At 41.3% G+C, this 20,545-nt stretch overlaps 1 protein-coding gene across 1 annotated transcript in view; it reads right to left on the bottom strand.

The window, feature by feature from the left end:
* Nucleotides 1-4,154: 4,154 nt before the first annotated feature.
* Nucleotides 4,155-20,545, bottom strand: part of LOC136620989 (dihydroxyacetone phosphate acyltransferase-like) — a 114,622-nt gene continuing 98,231 nt past the window's right edge. Inside the window, exons 14-16 of the mRNA XM_066596142.1 lie at nucleotides 13,571-13,664; nucleotides 9,089-9,150; nucleotides 4,155-5,279 (exon numbers count right to left, since the gene is read on the bottom strand). Of these exons, the coding sequence (XP_066452239.1) occupies nucleotides 5,242-5,279; nucleotides 9,089-9,150; nucleotides 13,571-13,664 (194 nt within the window). The 3' untranslated portion in view covers nucleotides 4,155-5,241. The remainder of the gene's footprint in view (nucleotides 5,280-9,088; nucleotides 9,151-13,570; nucleotides 13,665-20,545) is intronic.

The following is a 20,545-nucleotide window of genomic DNA, read 5'->3' on the forward strand; positions in this document are numbered from 1 at the left end:
AATTATTTACAGCGGTCTGTGTCTGCTCTATTCGTAATCCACCATGCTGAGGGGTAGGGGTCGAGGATGTGGATGCGGGCGAGGATGCAGAGTTCCAAGTGAGGCTGTCGGCACAGGCCGAGTTCCTGGTCCAGGTGTATCCCAGCTGGCTGCTGCGGGATTAGGAGAGAGGCAAGTTTCTGGGATCCCAGCTTCATATCACAATTTATGGGTCTACGTGGTAGACCTTTATTGCAAACAGAGCAGTGTGAGCAGGTCCTGTCGTGGATGGCAGAAAATGTATCAGGCACCCAGTCTTCTACGCAGTCCACTGCTGCAACTGTGAATCCTCTGGCTGCTGCTCCTCCTTCCTCACACCCTATACTGCTGCTGCAAAAATGGTACTGGGGTCTGCATATGCTTCTGCTACATAAATGTTACAGGGGTCTGCTGATACTGCTGCTACAGAAATGTTACAGTGGTCTGCGTATACTGCTGCTAGAGAAATGTTACTGGAGTCTGCCTATACTTCCACTATAGAAATGGTACTGGGGTCTGCCTATACTGCAGCAACAAAAATGTTACAAGGGTCTGCCAATACTGCTGCTACAGAAATGTTCCTAGGGTCTGTTTATACCTTTGCTACAGGAATGTTACAGAGGTCTGTCTTATACTATGGGTGCACTAATTCTTCCCATTGTGGTGTTTTACCTATGTGGCACAAATAATACAGTGACTGACTAGGCCAGAATTGCTGGCCGAGGCCAAGTTGCTTGGTGGGGCGAAACTCTCCCATGGTTAAGCACTCCGATTTCTTCCTGTGTATTACCATCTTTGTGCACTTACAGCATAGGCTAGGCCAAGGAACTCAAAGACTGCCCCTTCCAGTGTTGAGCTACCTATGTTGCGACACATGGATCTTCCGTTGCTATGTAACTCAGGGCACCTTGGTCACAAAGGTGGAGGCTTGGAACCGAGCCTGACCCTGGGCCCACTAACATGCTTCCCACACAGACTATTGCGGGTCCTGGTCATGGTGTCTTGGGCTTGTAATGCCACCTCCTCCTCCTGCTTGGGGTCAGGGGATCAGCACTGGGCATCATGTATTTTCTCCCATGTTACCACAGTTATCTGAGACACTGGTGTGGGCCAAAGAAGAGGAGCGCTACTGCATTGATGAGACCTTCCCATAGCGGTGATTTACCTGTCCGGCACAAAGTCACTGACTGACTTGGGTAGGGTGCATAGTGCAAATGGCTTTCCCCTTGCGGTGTCGATAGAGCTATCCGACACCTAGACAGAATGTATACTGTGTGGGCACATGGACTGCCCATTGCTATGTCAGTCGCAGCACCTTGGGTCTCACAAGGTATTTGCTGGGACCGAGCCTGGCCAAAGGCCCGCTCACATCCTTTCAACACAGGCTACAGCGGGACCTGGTCACGGTTTCTTGGCCTTGTAAGGCCACCTTCTCCTCCTGCTTGGGGTCAAGTGATCAGCAATGCGCATCATGTATTTTCTCTCGGGTTTCTGGGACCCACCCATGCTGTGGGTGCACACAGACTTCCCATAGCGTCGTTGTACCTGCCTGGCACTTAAAAAAAAACAAAAAACAGACTGACTAGGGCATGGAGTGTGGGCTGAAGCCCACATGCATTTTCTCTCAGGTTACCACAGCTATCCGAGGCACTGCATTGGGACAAACAAGAGGAGCGATACAGCGCTAATGAGACGTTCACAGCTACGCTAGCATCGGAGGCCGCTCTATGCCCGCGATTGCTGAGGGTTTGTGCAGAGGCCTATGTCCTGGACGCAGTGAAAACCTGCCATGTTTGACCCCACAGTTTTTGAATAAATCTAAGCAAAGCAGAAGAAAAATATTACGATTTTCATTTTTTTGACAATTGTGTCATTTTAAAAAGTTTTTTTTGTGAAGCACACATAAGAATAAAGACCTACACCCCAAAATAGATACCCCTGTTTGGCCTATGATGAGAAACATACCTATTGTGGCCCGTTTTTTTAATTTTTAAACCGAAAGGAGGGTTAAACTTCAACTGTTTTTTAATTTTTACGTGATCGCCATTATCCATTGGATAACAGCGATCACGTGACCGGGGACCACTGACCGTAGCCTTCAGTCACTGCTTCTGGCTCTCAGCTACCTTAACTAGCCAGGAACAATCTTTCAGGACCTCTTCTGAAGCCAAACATTGATGTAGGTATACTTCGGATCACTGTAGTGTTGGAAGGTCCAAAGAAAGCATGAAATCGTTAAGTGTCACAATATATAGGGGACTAGACCTATCTACACAGCACACCCTTCAAACTTGTCCACATATATGGGGATCTATACATGGCTACACAGTGCACCCATAGCATTTGTCCTAATATATAGGAAACTCAGATGTGACTGCACAGTGCACCCTTAGTACTTGTCCCAGTATATCGGAGACCCAAACATGTCTACAAAGTGCACCCTTAGTACTTAGTTGTCCTAATATATAGGGGACCTAGACATGGCTACATAGTACAACTTAGTACTAGTCCTAATATATAGGGGACCCAGACATGGCTACACAGTGCACCCTTAATACTTGTCCTGATATGTAGGGGACCCAGACATGGAGTTAGTGAAATGAATGTGACTTAATATTCCCTTGTCTGTCATTTAGTATGCTCCTTCCATTTTGTATGATTTAGTCTGTGTCAATGTTTTGTACTTTTCCTTTAACAAGATTAGCTCAAATATATTGAAGAATAAAAAGGGACCTCGATGATTAGAACATTCCAAAGCTCTAGATTGAATGTCTCGGGTCATTGCGCTCTGTTCTCCAATTGCTCTCTAAACAGTTTATTGTTTATACTTATTGTACTTTAAGAAGTTATTCATGTATGATTCTTCTGCACTTGCATGGGTCTTTGCCTTTAATTTTAGATGTTAACTTTCTTATCTTGCATATTCATATTGTGTTTATGTTTCTTTCACCAATGGTAATAAATGAATTATAATAGATTTGAATTAGTGTAATTGAAGGATGTGCCCCTATAAAAACTGCTGCCTGTCAATCAATAAACAGATAACTTTGGATCACATCCCTAGCTGTGTGGATTGACGTTAACCTCCCGAGCTTGGTTTAAACTCTAAGAATTTGGTCTCCAGAAGTATATCATAGCAAATAGTTTGTTTGTACTAACTATGGGTACACAGTGCCCCTATAGTAATTGTCCTAATATATACAGGAGCCTGACATAGCTACACAGTGCACCCTTAGAACTTGTCCAAATATATAGGGGACCCAGATATGGCTACACAGGGCACCCCTAGTACTAGTCCTAATATATAGGGACTCAGACATGGCTACACAGTACACCATAGTACTTTTCCTAATATATAGGGGGACCCAAACATGACTACATAGGCACCCTTACTACTTGTCCTAATATATAGGGGGACCCAGACATGATGCCACAGACAGCCTTAGTACTTGCCCTAATATACAGAGGACCCAGACATGACTACAGTGGCACCCTTAGTACTTGACCTGATATATAGGCGGACACAGACATGATTACACAGGCACCTTTAGTAGTTGTCCTAATATATAGGAGACCCAGACATAATTACACAGTGACTCCTTATACTTGTTCTAATAAATAGGGGACCAAAACATGGCTACACAGTGCACCCTTAGCCCTTGTCCTTATAGGGGACCCAGACATGGCTACACAGTGCACCCTTATACTTGTTTTAATATATAGAGGACCCTGACATGGCTTCACAGTGCCCACTTACTAGTTATCCTAATACATAGGGGACCCCGGCATGGCTATTTATTTATTTCCTGTTGCTTATATATTGACAGGAGACCTAACCACCTCTGGTTCCATATGCAATAAATCAAGCCAAATGTACTGTTAGAAAGCTTTGATAGATTAACCTACTCAGCAGAAGGGACATTTAGAGAGTTTCAAATACAATCTGAGGGATGGGTGGTACAGGGTTCTGCTAGAGAATACTGGAGGATATTCTCAATGTGAGACATTGTAGGCCTAGAGAACTCTTTAAATTTGACTTCTGTCGTAAAATTGGAGAGTTGTAATAGTCAAGCAAATTGTATTGTATTACAAAGATGCATAAAACAAAGCAAGCTATTAAAGAGGCAATACACCAATTTAAACCTAAAAATAAAAATTTATTTCTTGCATCCTAACATTTTATTTACAGATCTTACTTTCAGTGTATATGACTAGGTTAAAAATGACTTTAGTCTTTGGCTAAAAAGCTTTATTCAAAGATGGATATAAAGGGAAGCTGTCAGGTGTAGAATACAGTGACCGACATACCGATACCACTGGTGTATTACTCATAGGGTAATATGCAGGGATTTGGGAGAGCTTAGGGCTCACTCACAGGGGCGTATGTGTTCTACTTATTACACACGTATTTTTTAGGCACGTAAAACAGCCAGTATACAGAAAATATGCATGTACATGTGTATTTACTGTGTATGTTAAATCTGCATAGCCTATATTGGTACGCAATATGCGCCAAAATAGGACATGCTGTAAGACGTATGCTTAAAAAAATGCAGGTGCGAATGGCCAAATAGAAATCAACGGGCTTTTAGCTCCGCGTATTGCGCACGTGACATAGGCCTGTTTGAGTGAGCCCTTACAGATTTTTTCTGCAGCTCTCAGCAAGACTTAAGTCCAGCTCATTTCAGAGGACCTAGTGACCCTGCTCATCTGCCCCAACTGACAGTCTTCTAGCTACTGCAAACTTAGAAAGCTGCCAGTCACGGAAGAGGGTAGGGTTGCCTGGTCCTCATGAATAAGCCGGACTCATCTGTTGCTAAGAGCCGAAGAATCATACAAGAAACAAGTTGTAAGTTCCTAAAAACCACATTAGCCCTTAAGAGGGAAACCGCTAGAATCGGCATGTCTGCCGCTATAATGTGCTGCCTTCAGCGATCACAGCATGAAGTAATTGACAGCTTTCCTTTATACATACTTTATACATTTGTTAAAAAAATTCTATAAAAAGGCGAATTGAGCCCATCTAGTACTAAGTGACCATTACAGCATTCTCAAAGATAATCATAGCAAAATAAACAGCTTTATCGTATTGTATTAGTTTCTACTTTCTAGACTGCAGTAATTATGTTGGCTAGAAAACTGTATTGCCCTGAAATTGAGTTTTTTTTGTTCACAGCCAGTACAGTATTTCATTTAGAAGAAATGGAAAATTTGCCATAGTCCTTAAAGTCTTGATGCCGGAAACTTTCTGGAGGGCACTTCTGCAAAATAAAGATCTGTGTCAGTATTTAAGGTACTTCAAAAAGCAACATTTCATGAGTCTATTTGGTTCCAACATCTATTAGCATTTACTTAAGATTAGCAACCAAATCCCTGCCCTATTATGTGCATAAAGGAGCTCCCCAAGTTCAGCGGCAGCAGAGAGAACGCCACGTCCGGCTCCTACTGCAAAGGAGTAGGTGTTACACAAGAGTGGTGTTACAACAACTAGTATTGAGAGAAACCAGATCCACAGTGATAAAACTGGGGGAGATATAATAAATTTTCAGATTTCCAAACCTTTTAATCTTGAGACTGAATAGTTAATTAGGAGTTTTTTCCTATTATGTGACACATGAAACAATCTCCATATCAGAATAGCCCGGGCGTGATGTAGCGCTGACCAAGGAAAAGTGTACTGGACCAAGCAAAACTGCACACTGTGTAGTAATAGGAGGCATGGAATCAGCACACTCAGGGCTCATTCACTCAAGCGTGAGCGTATTTCAGTCTGTGAAGCCCATTTACTGGCTATTTGGCCCCTTCTACGTCTTATTGCATGGGAACATTTCCAGCATATTTACGTGTACAAAATATACGCAGAAAAGCTCATTTTTTGGTGCACAAATACGCAGTAAATACTCATATTTCGTGTAATTACTCCATATTTGTGATAGCCCATTAATTTTTATGGTTATTTCGGTGCGTAATATGCATCAAAATAGGACATGTGTATTTTTTTTACGCAACGAAAATTGCCAGAAAAAATTGCAGATGTGAATGAAACCATTGAAATAAACGTGTTCCATTCACTGCATATTCAGCCTGTAATACGCACACATGAATGAGGCCTTCGAGGATAAAAGGAGGCAGGAAGGGGCGGGGCTAGGTTCCATGAATTAGCCCCGCCCCATACCGCCTCTCCCCATTGCAAATAGTGCAGAGGGGCGGGGCTAAGTTCCATGAATTAGCCCCGCCCCTTTCCACCTCTCCCCATTGCAAATAGTGCAGAGGGGCGGAGAGTAGGCAGAGAGGGGGCGGGAGTTCAGTTCCTGCTCCTGGCTCTTCCATCCTTTTCCCCTTGCAGATGAGGACGACGTATATCGGCTCGGCGTGAAAACCGGCTCGAGCCGATATACGTTCTTGTGAATGCAGCCTTATATAGTTTTTTTTTTGCTGTACTACTTTTATTTTTTTTCAAAGATATTTAATTTTTTTTTTAAATTTTGTGATGCCATCTTCTGACAACCTTTTCATTTTTTCGTCGACATAGTTGTGCAATATCTCATTTTGTGTGGGATGTCCTGTAGTTTCTGTTGATATCATTTTGGAGTACATAAGACTTTTATTACATTTTTTCTTGGAGACAGGCTGACCAAAAAAGTGCAATTCTAGCGTTATTTATTTATTTTCTGATGACTATCATCGTGCGGGGTAAATAATGCATTACTTTGCTAGATCAGACTTTTACGAACACAGCAATAACAAGTATGTATTTTTGTTTTAATATTTAGATTCTTTTATTATATATATGGCAAAAGAGGTATTTTAAAATTTTTATTAGCTTGTTTTTAAAAAAAAATAATTATTAATAAATAATTAATTAAAAACCTGCAATGCCTTGATTGTTCTTGCAGTATGATGTAATGCCATAGCACTTCATTATACCGCGATCCAACAGGCATTCTATCAAGCCATGCCTCGGGCATGGCTTGATGGACAGTCTGCCAAGACAGGCCTGGGGCCTTTCAGAAGGCCCCCGGCTGCCATAATACCCGCACGGCTCCCTGCAATGACGGCATTTAAAAGGTTGAGCCGCTCATCTTCCTCTTTGTAATCCTTCTCCTCCTGCGTTGGCTCTATGTAACAATGAGCACTGGGAACTGGCAACTCTGTTTCCACATCCCCCCAAGTACACATTGACTGTGGAGGGCTGATGGTGCACACTGACCTACCCTTATCTACCTCTTCAGAGGAAAAAATGGCTTGGCATCAGTGCATTCAATGTCTTTTCACTCCGGTTGTTTAGACTACCTAGTTGACATCCATGACACAATGATTAAACAGATCCTCAGGCTGATACATGTGGACTGCTTTGGATGGTGTTGGGGATTTGGCACGGGGAATGCTTATGACTGACTACTGTGTTCCTGTGACTGGGAGGAAGAGGAGGTGGTGTTACTTGTGGCATGCTGCATCATCCACTCTATGACCTGTTCTGCATGCTGCGGATGTAAAAGCATGGGCATAACCACTTCTAAGGAATGACAGTGGGCTTGCCTTGTCTTCTGTAGAACATGGAGCTGCGGCTTCAGTGGGAACCATGTGAAGTGCCACCTTAACCCATCCTCTACCACCTCGACTGACACGTCCCCTGCCCCTTGCTTTCTTCCTGTTTCCGTTTTATTTATTTATTTATTTTTTGGTTCACTTTTAGCGTAGTTTTATGTAACTTATCAGCTAATTTTGTAATTTGCATTAAACCACTGCTAGCTGTGTAAGGCCAGCAAATAATTCATAGTGGTTGGACCGGAGGCTCTGAACAATGTCTGAGGCTGCTGACACACACACACTGTGTGTATTTGCTGTTTCCCCCATTAGTTTTATTTTTGTTTTATATTAATTAAAAAACACCTCCAACTAGATAAGCCGCAACCCTGGGAGGCACAATATGTGAGAACATAAGGCCACAGGGTATAGCTTGTATCTGTGACAGATGTCCCTGTTTGGTGCAGTTCAACTGAAATCCCCAAATTCCACTGCTAGCTGTGTGAGGCCTGCAAATAATTTGAAGTGGCTTGACTGGCCACTATGAATTACGTCTCAGGCCATAAACCATGAACTGCAATATTCTCTACGCCAAAGTCTATTTTGTCTGTCAGCTTGGACAGCAGCAAAAATGTCCCCTCTCCCAATCTACAGACCACATTTCATATGGGCATATAATCATGATGCAGTAACTTTCTCTTCCCCCTACAGTAGCACCCTGTTTAATTTATCTGCTGTTATATAGGCTTATAAACCTGATGCAGCTTCTCTGTGCTCAGCTGTAAAATGTCTTCTGGTTACATTGTACCTATGTTATATATGGCGTTCAATGAAACTGCTGCTCATATGCAAGATGGAAAACAGATTTGTTGACATCAACAAGGCACCATGGCTGATGATTGGTGATTAAAGGTGAGTAAATGTTTTTAATAAGTTTTTTTTCTTTTAATTACACTCTTGTCCCTGTCTGTGGATTTCATGTGTGTCTGCATCAACTTAAAACTGTTGCAGATTTTGATTTCCCCATAAATTAAAATTGACTTACATTGTGGATTTTAAATGTGAAACTGCAGACTTTTTATGCAACATGTGAATAAGATTTATGAAACTCTCATCTACTTTCCTGCTACTATAATACGTTGCATGCAAACCTAAGGCAGAAAATACACCATGAACAAACCCTTATGCTGAAAATCACTTGAAAGGCTCAAAACCTCTAAAATTCTAAGATGACTGACAAGCAATTCAAAGCAGGAGGCCAAATTCACCAAATCATTAGTGATGCAAATTTATAAAACGTTTGCTCATTTCTAAGAACATTTTAAGAATCACCATAGTAGGCCATCTGTAGGCACACTGGCATTTCAACTTTTTGATTTTGCTCAATCCTGATATATATAGTTATAGTGTTATAGGATTCCTTCAGAAGTTGTAAGGCATTGATTAATCATGCACTTCTAGCTAATGAGAAATGATAAGTTAAATAAACTGTAATGTTAAACAATATTTATCTATGCAAACATCTATTGTTCAGACTTCTTACCAAGTGTTGCTGTAGCATGTATCACAGCTTCTACATCTGGTGAAAAGAAAGTTCCATTGTACCTAGTAATGAAATAAGGGCACATGGTCAATGCGAATCACACCAGTGCATAACGGATTCCAGTTACTCTACAGTTATTAGAGCGGTGTGTTCTATACTTTATGTCCTACAGTATGCCTATCATGTGACAAGGACAGATAAGAATAGTATAACTTCACTATACTACATGTATAGTATGAATTCTGAGTACATATAAGCAACATATTACACATGCATAACTGCAGCTCTGTGTGCCATATGTTTGTTTTTTACCTTCCATATGTCATCCGTTTTTCACTTTCCCCCCAAAAAAGAAAACCGCAAACAGGCCCAAATAACTCCCAACCCACTTTAAACATTCCTCTAAAAGGGAGCATGACAACATCGCCACTTCTAGCTTTTATAACATAGAGAGCATTGAGCTGTCTGTGAATGGAATGACTACTTTGTCCTGGACACCAAGAGACTGTATCCAATTGACTTGGCTGGTCTCTAGAAGATTTGGGAAACCGTGTTAAATGCTAGAAGAACCAAAAGGAGGAAGACAAGATTTGGGGTTCATCCAACCATTTCACAGCAAGTCCTGAAAGACCACTTCCACACTCTGTATGAAGACTTATGGCAACACCTGGAAAAGTGTCACACCTTCTACTGCAAGTTGCCCTCAGATGGCAACGTACACTGTACCCTTTACCCAATGCCCAGCTTTTTGTACTCGTAGTAGCCATGCTTAAAAAAACATGTGAAATAATAGTCATTGCACTGTTTTCCTAAAATGTAGTGTTGCTGTATATAAAGTTGAGGAAGGGTGTAGGTCTTTAACATAAGCAGGCTGGGAATGTGGATCTATTAAGGCCCCTGCACAGTTGCGTTTTTTTTACGCTGCAATATCGCTGCTTTTTTTAATGCGATTGTCAATGGGACTTTCTAATGTTTAAAACGCATCGCACAAAAATCGCAAAGCACAAACTAGCGATGCGATTTTAACAATAGAAAGTCCCATTGACAATTACGTTAAAAAAGAACGCAGCAATATCGCAGCGTTAAAAAAAGCAAGTGTGCAGGGGCCCTTATATGGTGTATTTTGTTGCTTTCAGATTCCTTGCAATTGGGAACACATTTTCTTCCTTGCATTTTGAATTCCTGATGGACAGGACAACAATTGGGAAGATTGGGCAGGCAACCTGTGGTGCCATTTATAACCACCTAAGGGTATGTTTACCATAGTGGAAGTGCGGAGGACTTTGTGCAGCCGAAAATCCGCAGCAAAATCCACACCACTTCCACAATTTTTCTTACTGCAGTGTTGTTGGCTTTGGCTGACTGTAACTAGAAATTAGTATTTTTATTTTCAGGTCTTTCAGAATGGTTCAGCTGCTTCTTTTCAACCAACTTGGAGTCCTAAAACCCTGGATACTGCCCGGGTTATCTGTTCCATCTGCCCTGTTTCTTTTTGTTACGGATAAGGATTATGTTATACGGACATTTCCAAGTAGGCGCTTGGATGACAGGAAGCTTTTTTTTTTTTTTTAGAAATTTATAAAAATATATCTGCATTTGGGTTGTCTATGGTATTTCTGTATAACATTACATCCTTTCCCCCTCCAATATACACAAGACACTCATACTGTTATTTAGAACTTTTTCATAGTTTCAAAAACGAAACAAAATTAAAACTGTATAACCTATTTACACAAGCAATGACAGACCGTTACCAATTACAGTCTATTCTGCTCCAAATACTTGGACGACGGTCACCCATTCATGTCAATGGGTACACACGAAAAGAAAAAGGGAGGGGGGCCCTCCATGTGAATGATGTTTTTCAAAGATTATTGCTAAGCAATTCTAGAAAAATAATAGAGCCCCCTTCAGTTTTTTTTTTTTGGCATGCGAGAAAAAGTTGGATGACACAGACATAAAGAAATGGACACATGCAACACATACAAATGCAACTGACAGAGGCAACTGAAATTCACAGGTTTTTCTAAGTGAGAACTACAAATCAAGACATCTGAATGGCGAGGATGCAGATCCTCGTTCTCTGGTGTCGGTGTCAGACCATTCAGAGGCCTGTTACGATGGTGGTTGCGAACCATAAGAGGAGGCAGTATAATGGGGTTGCACATTGTATGCCCCAGTAGTGTAAAAACTAAAGTATGATTGCGGGATTAAATTGGGAACCACAGACATGTGTAATAGTCTAGAAAAAAAGGGGGCGGGGATTGTTAAAAAGTCATAAGCTGGGTGAGGCCAAGGACATTATAATAAGAAGGCTGTCGAGGCCTAGAATTACGAGAGCTGGAGGTTGGGTGGGCATTTAGCTGGATTGTACGGCATGGCCATTGACTTGCAAGTGCTGAAGTGCCAGGAATCATTCCTAGTGGTTACTGGGTGAAATGACTGACTTGATAAGGATGAGCATGCAGGTGTGGGTATGCAGCAGTTCCTCTGGCACCTTTCCAGGGTAGGGCCCCACACTTCTCCTTAAGGGATCCTTAACATGTCTACTGAAGTACTAGACAACCCAAGAATCTACCTAGGCAGAAGCAGAGGGGGTCAACTTTTCCTTTCTACTATCAGGGTTTTTCTCTGAAGCTGTGCCATCAGGTAGTATGGATGTGACAGTGGCAGACTGGGAAGGTTTAGGTGCGCCAGGTTCATCTAAGAACTCATCTGTACTGGCCTCCAGTCTCCGTGGAAGAGGAGGCTGGGTTTGTTAGCTGGTCGCCATTTCTGCTCTTTTCCTCAGCATCCTCCATGTTCTCCTCTTTTCTGAGTCCTGTTATTCTTTTGGGCCCATAGACATGCAATATTTATTCCAGTACACAAGTTGTATTGTGATTATTTTCAAGTTCTGGAGTTCAATTTGGTCCTTGATTTTAAAAGGGTACAAACTATTTAAAATGCTTATTGACATCTACCATATACATGTATACAATGGATGTCTGATGCAAATGTATGTAGCAGACAGCCTGCCACTGCATTCCGTATTTATAGATAAAAATTTCATGATTATTAAAATGTTACAAATAGTATAATTTATTCCCCTATACTGACAGCCAACACATTCAACAACATGAAGTAAAACAGGAAAACTAGAATTGTTATTGATACGTCCATAAAAGTCCCATTTATTACCAGCTTACTTTATTACTGGCAAAATATGAATGGTGAAAATAACACCCATACCAAAATGGTGAATTTACGGTTTTTACTATTACAACACACTCTATACTGTACATATTTCTCTATACATTACACATGTACAATGCACCCACTGAAAGGTATATCTGATCCACCAAAAATAAAATTACATATGGCTACGTCATCACAAATATACAAATATTAAGTTTTTGTTCAAGTGGGTAGGGGGAGAAAGAAATAGAAAAAATGTGAACACGTCTGGCTACAATTTCATAACATCACACAGGAAGTTGCTAGGTGTACCTGTGTAACCTCTTCTTTGACCATCATTGCCAGTGATGGCTCACAGCGAAATTGGTCCCTGCATCTACGCTATCATTTTGAATCATCAACTATAATAAAATTAACTTATAAATTTGCAAAAATTGACTTAAAGTGGAGATTACCATTTCAATTGTCACATAGAGACATAGAGACGTTGTGCTAGCACTTAGCATGCATCATCCTGTCTGAAGGTCTGCCACTCTCGGTTCTCTGGGAATAGATCCTGGCAGATCACCTCCTACCCAGAATCCTTTTTGTTCTAGTCTGCTTAGGAAGATTCTGAGCGATCATAGAGTTCTGGTCTCTCCTGCACATGAACAGCTCCAGCGTCCGGGAAAGGCTCAGAGCGCAGGCTGCACTGCCCTTCACTGACGTACTTCCTGGGTTGAGATCTTTATTTGTTTGTGTCTAAGCAACAAATATGTAAAATATAAAAGTGTCCGGGTGCTGTGTGTTTTTTGCATCCCTATTGACTTAGTTTTTTATTTTGTCTTTGAGTTGGCGAATTTGTTTATATGGTTTAGGGACTTTTTATATTATTTTATATTTGAGGAGCAAACCACCTTGTCTTCTCTTTAGGGAGATCTTCCTTTGGTGGCATCAGGTGGCTTTGGTTAAGTATGGTATGTTTTTGCATCCACTCTATCCACCATTTGTTTAGCCAACTTGACAGTCGAGTATCTTATTTTGGTTTTTGCAAACCAAACTGTCCAGGAGCGATATTTTTTGGCACTTCTGGGCATTTCTGCATTGTGTCATTCAGTTATATGTATGATTTTTCAACCCATGTTTTTCTATACATTTCTTTCAATAAAAGTTTTAAGGGTTTCCCCAGTGATTACTTTATTTTCTAAAGGTTATCCCTTCTGCCATGCTGTGATTATTTGAGTATATGGTTAGCATTAGACAAAAGTAATAAGCAGTACAAAACGATAGATGCAAACACAGTAATACAAACAATAATGTACTCACGTTTTTTTGCTTTTTACAATCCCCAGCTGTGCAAAAGAAGCCAGTGAATTTTTCAGCAAATCGGAAGATAAGGCATCATAGCATTTGGTGGCTCCTGCAAAGTTACATAATTTACTAAAATATTTTATATGAAGCTGAATAACTGAAAATATAACAAACACTTAACAAAATGAACTATTCATCCACCTGCTAATCATCAAAGAGAATATGGAATCAAGCCATGAAACTCTTCCTGCAACCTGTAATATCAAAATGCTACTGTATGCAAACTATGAGTCAAACTTAAAGGGAACCTGTCACCATACTACACTGTTTCCACCACATTTTGATCCTTGAAAACATCTTTCCAAATATATATTTATAATTGTGCTGTAGTCCTGCATACCTTAGGAAAAGTAGTTCATATGTAAATTAGCACTCAGCAGTCCGCTAGGCATAACCAAACCATGGAAGCCATGTGTTGAATTCACCCTAAGCCATCTCCTCTTCCTTTGATTGACATGGTGACATCTCCTAAGTCAGTCATTCACAAACCTGTCGAAATCTCGGTGCATCGAGACCGACGTATGTGGAGAGGAAATCCGATGCCTCCGCTTACAGTATGGCATCCGCACATGAGGTCAACCAGCATGTGGCTGACGTAGGGTATGTCATTATACCGGCTATGATTAAACCCTTAAGGACCAGGCTGTTTTGGTCCTAAGGGACCGGATACTTTTTAGGAATTTTACCCATGTGGTGGTTTTACTGCCCTATTTTTTTCCCTTCAACTACCAAAATTATTTTTGCAGCGTTTTATTTCTTTTTTCCTAACATATAAGGCTGTTTTTCATATCTTCTTTTACTAACAGTGTTTTTGTTTTTCAGTTTTTTGGGGGGTTAAAAGGCAAAAAAAATATTTTTTAAATTTATAGTTGCTGTTTTTTTTAATTAGTATATTTGCACTAAAATAAAGTACAGGAATGGATTCCTCATTGTGTTTCTGACTTTTTGATATATAATTTGAACAATTTTGGATTACAAGGTGGATATGGCGACAGTTTTGGTAGGTGTCGGTGGTGGACCATTTTCTTTTTTATGTATATGTTTTTATTTTATTCTATAATTTTTTTAAACTTATTTTTTTTACCATTTATGACCACGATGACGTTGTATAAGACTTCTGAGGGTCATTCACATAGTATTTTGTTTTTAATTTTACACTTTTCCACTGTAGCTGGGGCATCCATAGGAGCCCCAATTACAGGGCAAAACATTCCCCTGTAGTGACAATAGTCATGAACAATGCTGATCAGGGTCTGATAGGACCCTACATTTCTGCTGTAAACGGGAGACCAGACGGTCACGTTATTGCCGGGTAGCATTATGGAAGTAATACTTCCACTTTCACTCTTTAGTACATAGCGCCCATTGAGCGCTATGTACCTAGGAAAGTAGAAGAGGTTAAAAAAATGTTTCTCCCGTCTCCTATGGGTCCTCAGCTGTGACTAACAACTGACAACGCGACCTGCTCCTGCTTGATTGCAGGAGCACAACGTTTAATCCCACACCGTACACCTGCTATCGGCAGGGATTATATTATGTTTTAGACGAGTGTTGGCCACCTTCTTTCTTACCTTGTTCAGTTGAAATACCCTACTATCCATAATGATTTTCCAATTAAAGGGAGTCTGTCAACTCGAACATACTGTCTAAACGGCAGGCATGATGTTATAGAGCAGGAGGAGCTGAGCAGATTGAGATATTGTTTTATGCCGAAAGATTTGGTAGAACTTGTGTTTAATTCGTTTATATCTCTGCACATTCTAAGCTGAACAGTCCAGTGAGCGGAGTTAACAGTGATTGACAGGGTATCCGTATATGACTGCACATATAGGGGTAGCTGTCAATCACTGATAGCTTCGCCCATTAGACTGTTCAGCTCAGAATGTGTAGAGGTTAAAATGCAGAAAGTAAAAGTTCTACTAAATCTTTCCCCATAAAAAAAAATTATATATATGTGTGTGTGTGTATATATATATATAAGTCTGCTCAGCTCCTCCTGCTCCATAACATTATGCCTGCAGTTTTAACAGGATGTCCGAGCTAACAGGATCCCTTTAGATACATATAGCTATGCCAAACATGACAAACAGTAAGGCAAACGTAAAGACCCTAAAACATGAACAGTGCTTTCAGACATGATTGCAGGCCTGTTCAGCATCTGAGCATGTGTTTTTATTTCCAGATTACATTTTTATACTATTTTGGGAGTGTTGTGGGCCTGTTATGCGACTTATAAAGAAGCCATAGGGGATAAAGTGAAAACGTGAAAAAAGGCTATTATTTTTTTTCCTTTGCTGTGTTTCACATTGCAACTCATTCACAAGTGAACAACGGTTTATTTTCCTAGTCAAAAAACACACAGAGGAAGCAAACATGAAAAAGAACACTGTTACACCTGGACTTAACATGCTGCCTGGCAAACTCTAAGACAAGAGATGTTCTTCTATAGCAAGTAATGGAGCATGCAACAAAAACAGTTGCGAGCAGAGTAAGAAGAAAGCATAAGAAATCTGCAAGGCAGCAACTTGGAAGTCAAATGTCTGTGTTTTCTAATCAAATGTGTGTAATTTGGAAGGGCACCCCTTTTGGTCATGAAGTTCAAACCATTACAAACATTTAGGCCTCATGTCCACGGGCAAAATATGATTTAGGATCCGCAGCGGATCTCCCGCGTGCGGATCCGCATCCCATAGGGATGCATTGACCACCCGCGGGTAGATAAATACCCGCGGATCGTCAATAAAAGGGATTTTAAAAAAAATGGAGCATGGAAAAATCCGGACCATGCTCCATTTTCGTGCGGGTCTCCCGCGGGGACGGCTCCCGCGGGCTTCTATTGAAGCCTATGGAAGCCGTCCGGATCCGCGGGAGACCTAAAATAGGAATTTAAAGTATTTACCATCCGGCGCGGGCGGGGAAGGTCAGCTGTTCCTCACGGCCGCATCTTCCTTGCTTCGGCTCGGCGGATGTGCCCGGCGCATGCGCGCGGCACGTCGGCGACGTGCCGGCGACGTGCCGCCGGCGTCAGGAATTCATCCGCCGGCCGAAGATGAAGATCCGGCCGTGAGGAACAGCTGATGTTCTCCGCCCGCGCCGGATGGTAAATACTTTTAAATTCTTATTTTCGGCGCTCATGTCCGCGGGGCAGGAGGGACCCGCTGCAGATTCTACATGTAGAATCTGTAGCGGATCTGATTTTCCCCGTGGACATGAGGCCTTAGATCTCATTGATATGAATCAATTCAAATGTGCTTTAATACAGATATGGGGTCATGCTGCTAACTGGCCCATGATTTCCAGGCTTCTTAAGCTGGACCTAGGGATGACGTCACTATGCTGGGTGGCATTTTCCTCTGTTTCCAGTGTTGATAGGCTGGCTGGCTTGTCTTTCAACCCAGTCAACCTATGAAATTCTACGTTAAGGTATTTAAACTGGCCCCCTGGTTCAATGGTTGCCGGTTATACTTCCTGTGTACTGCCAGCACTCTCTGCCAGTGTGTTCTGTGCTCTGTGTTTACAGTGCTCCGTGGACCTGTGCTCAGAGGTTCTGATTAGTGTTTTGTTCCATGCCTTGAACACAAATACTGTGCATGAGGGTGGTCTGCCTGGGGTAACAGTCGATTTTGAGTTGTTTGGATAATACTTGATTGTTATTGGCATTTTCTCTTTTCCCCACTTTGACTGCACTAACTTCAGGAATGTTTTCGCTGCTCTGGGTCTCCTTTATGATGATCTTGACTGTTTGGCTTTAGCTGAGAGTAGGATTCGTACTCCATGACAAGATAAAGGTCTGGTCGAAGGCTACAGTTTTGGTGGTATGTACATGACACTCAATGAAATGACCTGGCTCTTTAAAGTCAATTTTACAACAGATTATCTGATCAGGTCAAACATATGATGATCTCGTCACCCTGTACTTTAGATGAGACTATGGCAATGGCCATTAGAATTGACCATCATATACAGAAGACAGCATGTGAATCTGTATTATATGTATCTTCTTAGTGTTCCTCCTATTGGAGTATTGTATTACAGCCTCAGAAAGGGGCATCTCAGTCCCTCAAATTCCCCATTGGCCGCCTATTTTTTTTCTTTGTTAAAAAGAAGGATGTAGGGGTACAATATTTTTCCAAGTTGCATTAACAAGGAGCGTACAATCTTATACATATACGAGAGGGGGATGAGTGGAACACAGCATTCAATACCCATGAAAGGCACCATGAAATCCTTATGATGTCGTTTGGGTTAACTAATGCTCCAGCAGTTTTTCATTAATGATATTCTTCATGATTTTAATGGTTGCTTTGTTTCAATATCCTGATTTATTCCTCCAATCTGTTGTCTCATAAGGATCAGGTTTTGCAGATGCTAAGGGAAAAGTGCGTGTGCTAAAAAGGAAACATGTCTTTTTGCAATACAAGAAATTTCCTTTCTTAGTTCCATTATTTATCCTCAAGGATTTAAAATGGATCCAGTGAAAGTGCAGGCAGTTTTGGACTGGGTACAGTAAGAAACTTTGAAGGCCATTCAACGCTTTCTTGCATTTCTGAATGACAGAAAATGTATTTGAAACTTTTCTGAAATAGCTAAGCCTCTTATTGACCAAGAATCTGCCTAAGTGGTCTCGCACTGCTAAGAAAGTGTTCAGCTTGCTGCTACCATGTTTCCCCGAAAATAAGGCACCCCCTGAAATTTGCAGAAGTCCCAAATATAAGGCTCCCCCCGATAGTAAGGCATAGTAAAGTGTGCAGGCAAGTCAAGAGGCCTGTCCCCTGCTGCCATCCCCATTGTCTCCTACCTTCAGATTTATAGGTAGATCTGCAGACAGTCTGCTGTTATCCTGTCCCTGCTGTGCTGTACGAGTGTGCTGTTGTGAGCTCCCCTTGCTGGCTGGAAAAGTCCATACTGTACGTTCTGTTCCTGCTGTACATGTCTGCTGTGATGAGCTCCCCCTGGTGGCCGGAAGCTGCAATACCATCCCTGCTTACAAGTGGTACAGGAACTTCTGTCTGCAGACAGGTACATTACTTTACAGCCCTTATTTTTTTATGGCTCTGTGTGTGAGTCAGGCAACCTGTGTGTGATTCTTAAGGCTGGGTTCTCACAGAGCGTATTTCCAGCAGAAATCTCGCAGTTTGGCCACGCGATAAACAGCGAGATTTCCGCCGGGAAAGCGCTGCTTCAAAACCCACGGCACTCAGCCGCTTGTTTTGAAGCGGCCTGGCTGCACGCTTTTCCGTTTCTGTGGCCAGTGAATCCGCACCTCGACACTGGCTTCTCCCAGCTTTGCCGTGACAGATTTGCTGTCCCATGTGGACGAGATTTCTGAGAAATTTCGTCCACAAAGCTGGCCAATTGAGGGATTAGCGGCCACAGACGGATTTGCCGCGGCGAAATAAGACACCCCCTGAAAATAAGACGTAGCGCATATTTGGGAGCAGAAATTAATATAAGACGCGTCTTATTTTTGGGGAAACAGGGCAGAAGCTTTTATTTCCACACCGGTATTAATTCAGCAGGATATATGTCCAAACCTTTCATAGTGGAGGTGGATGCCTTAGAGACTGGGGCAGGAGAAGTGTTACCGTAGGGTCCCAGAAACATTTCTAATTTTTGACTGTGCTCATTTTTTTCTAGAAAATTCTTGCCGATAGAATAAAATTTTGACATAGGCAATAGGGAACTGTTGGCCATAAAATGGGTATTTGAATAGTGGAAACAATTTTTTGAGGGGGCTTCACATAAAATTACCATAATTATAGATCACAAAAACCTAGATTATTTGGAGTTTGCTAAAAGAGTAAACTCAAGACAGTTTTGATTATTTAGTTACCCATAGCTCTTGAAGTAAATATGCTATGTCTAGAAGTGTTTTCCTTATAGTCTCCAAGGAGGGAGCAGCCATCAAAACCACCACCCCCCCCCCACCCCCCATGGCAGAAGGGATGATGGTTTTGGCTCTCTTGTTAAATTTAGAAGGTCAAATAATAGGCTCTTGATCTTGCTCCTTGTAAAATAGTGAATTATTTGTGCCCATTCAACTGCATTTTTAGTTGATCATAGAAAAGCACGATTCAGTCTTAGAAGGACATCTAGGGTTAAATACCAAAAATTAATTTCCAGAAGGTTTTGTTAGTTCTCTATCCGTTAAGATGTAGAAAGTTTTGTGGAAGCCTGTAAGGTTTATGTCCGATCGAAGTCTCCATGTAATCTTATGGGATGAAAATAGTTACCACTGCCAGTTCCGGAAAGACCTTGGACTCACTTGTGGATAGATTTCATTAGAAATCTACCTAGTTCTGATGGGAATATGACTACTTGGGTGGTAGTTAATTGTTTTAGTAAAATCTGCCACTTGGCTGATTTGCCTGGTCTTCTAAATGCCATGGGTTTAGCCAAGTTATTTATTGGCAATATTGTTAAATTGCATGGGTTACCGGTAAACATAGTCTCTAACTGGAGGGTACAATTTGTGTCAAAGTTTTGGCTGTTTGTAACAGTTTAAAAATTCAGTTGTCCTTTTTATCTTCTTGCTATCCTGAGAGAAATAGTGAAATGCAAAAGTCAAATCAAAGTTTAGAACAGTATTTGCGCTATTTTATTGGGCATCTTTCTTGGCATTGGCAAAGTTCACAATAATCAACCTCTTGAATCAACAAGTATTTCACAGTTTTTCTGTAATTATAGTCTTCACTCTTATTTGAATTCTTTTACTGCCTTTGCCTCTGATGTACCTAAGGAGAATGACTTTTGGTCTTGTCTTGCTACTGTATGGAAAGAGGTCCAAAAGAACATTTAGTGTTCTGTTTCTGGATATAAAAAAGCAGCCAACAAAAAGGAGGTCAGTAGGTCCTAATTTTACAGATGGGGAGAAGGTTCTTTTAAATTAGAACCCAGGATCATTAGCCCATATAAAATTATTGAATTCAT

Source organism: Eleutherodactylus coqui, chromosome 3, assembly GCF_035609145.1.
Source record: "Eleutherodactylus coqui strain aEleCoq1 chromosome 3, aEleCoq1.hap1, whole genome shotgun sequence".
In the NCBI taxonomy this organism is placed as follows: Eukaryota; Metazoa; Chordata; class Amphibia; order Anura; family Eleutherodactylidae; genus Eleutherodactylus; species Eleutherodactylus coqui.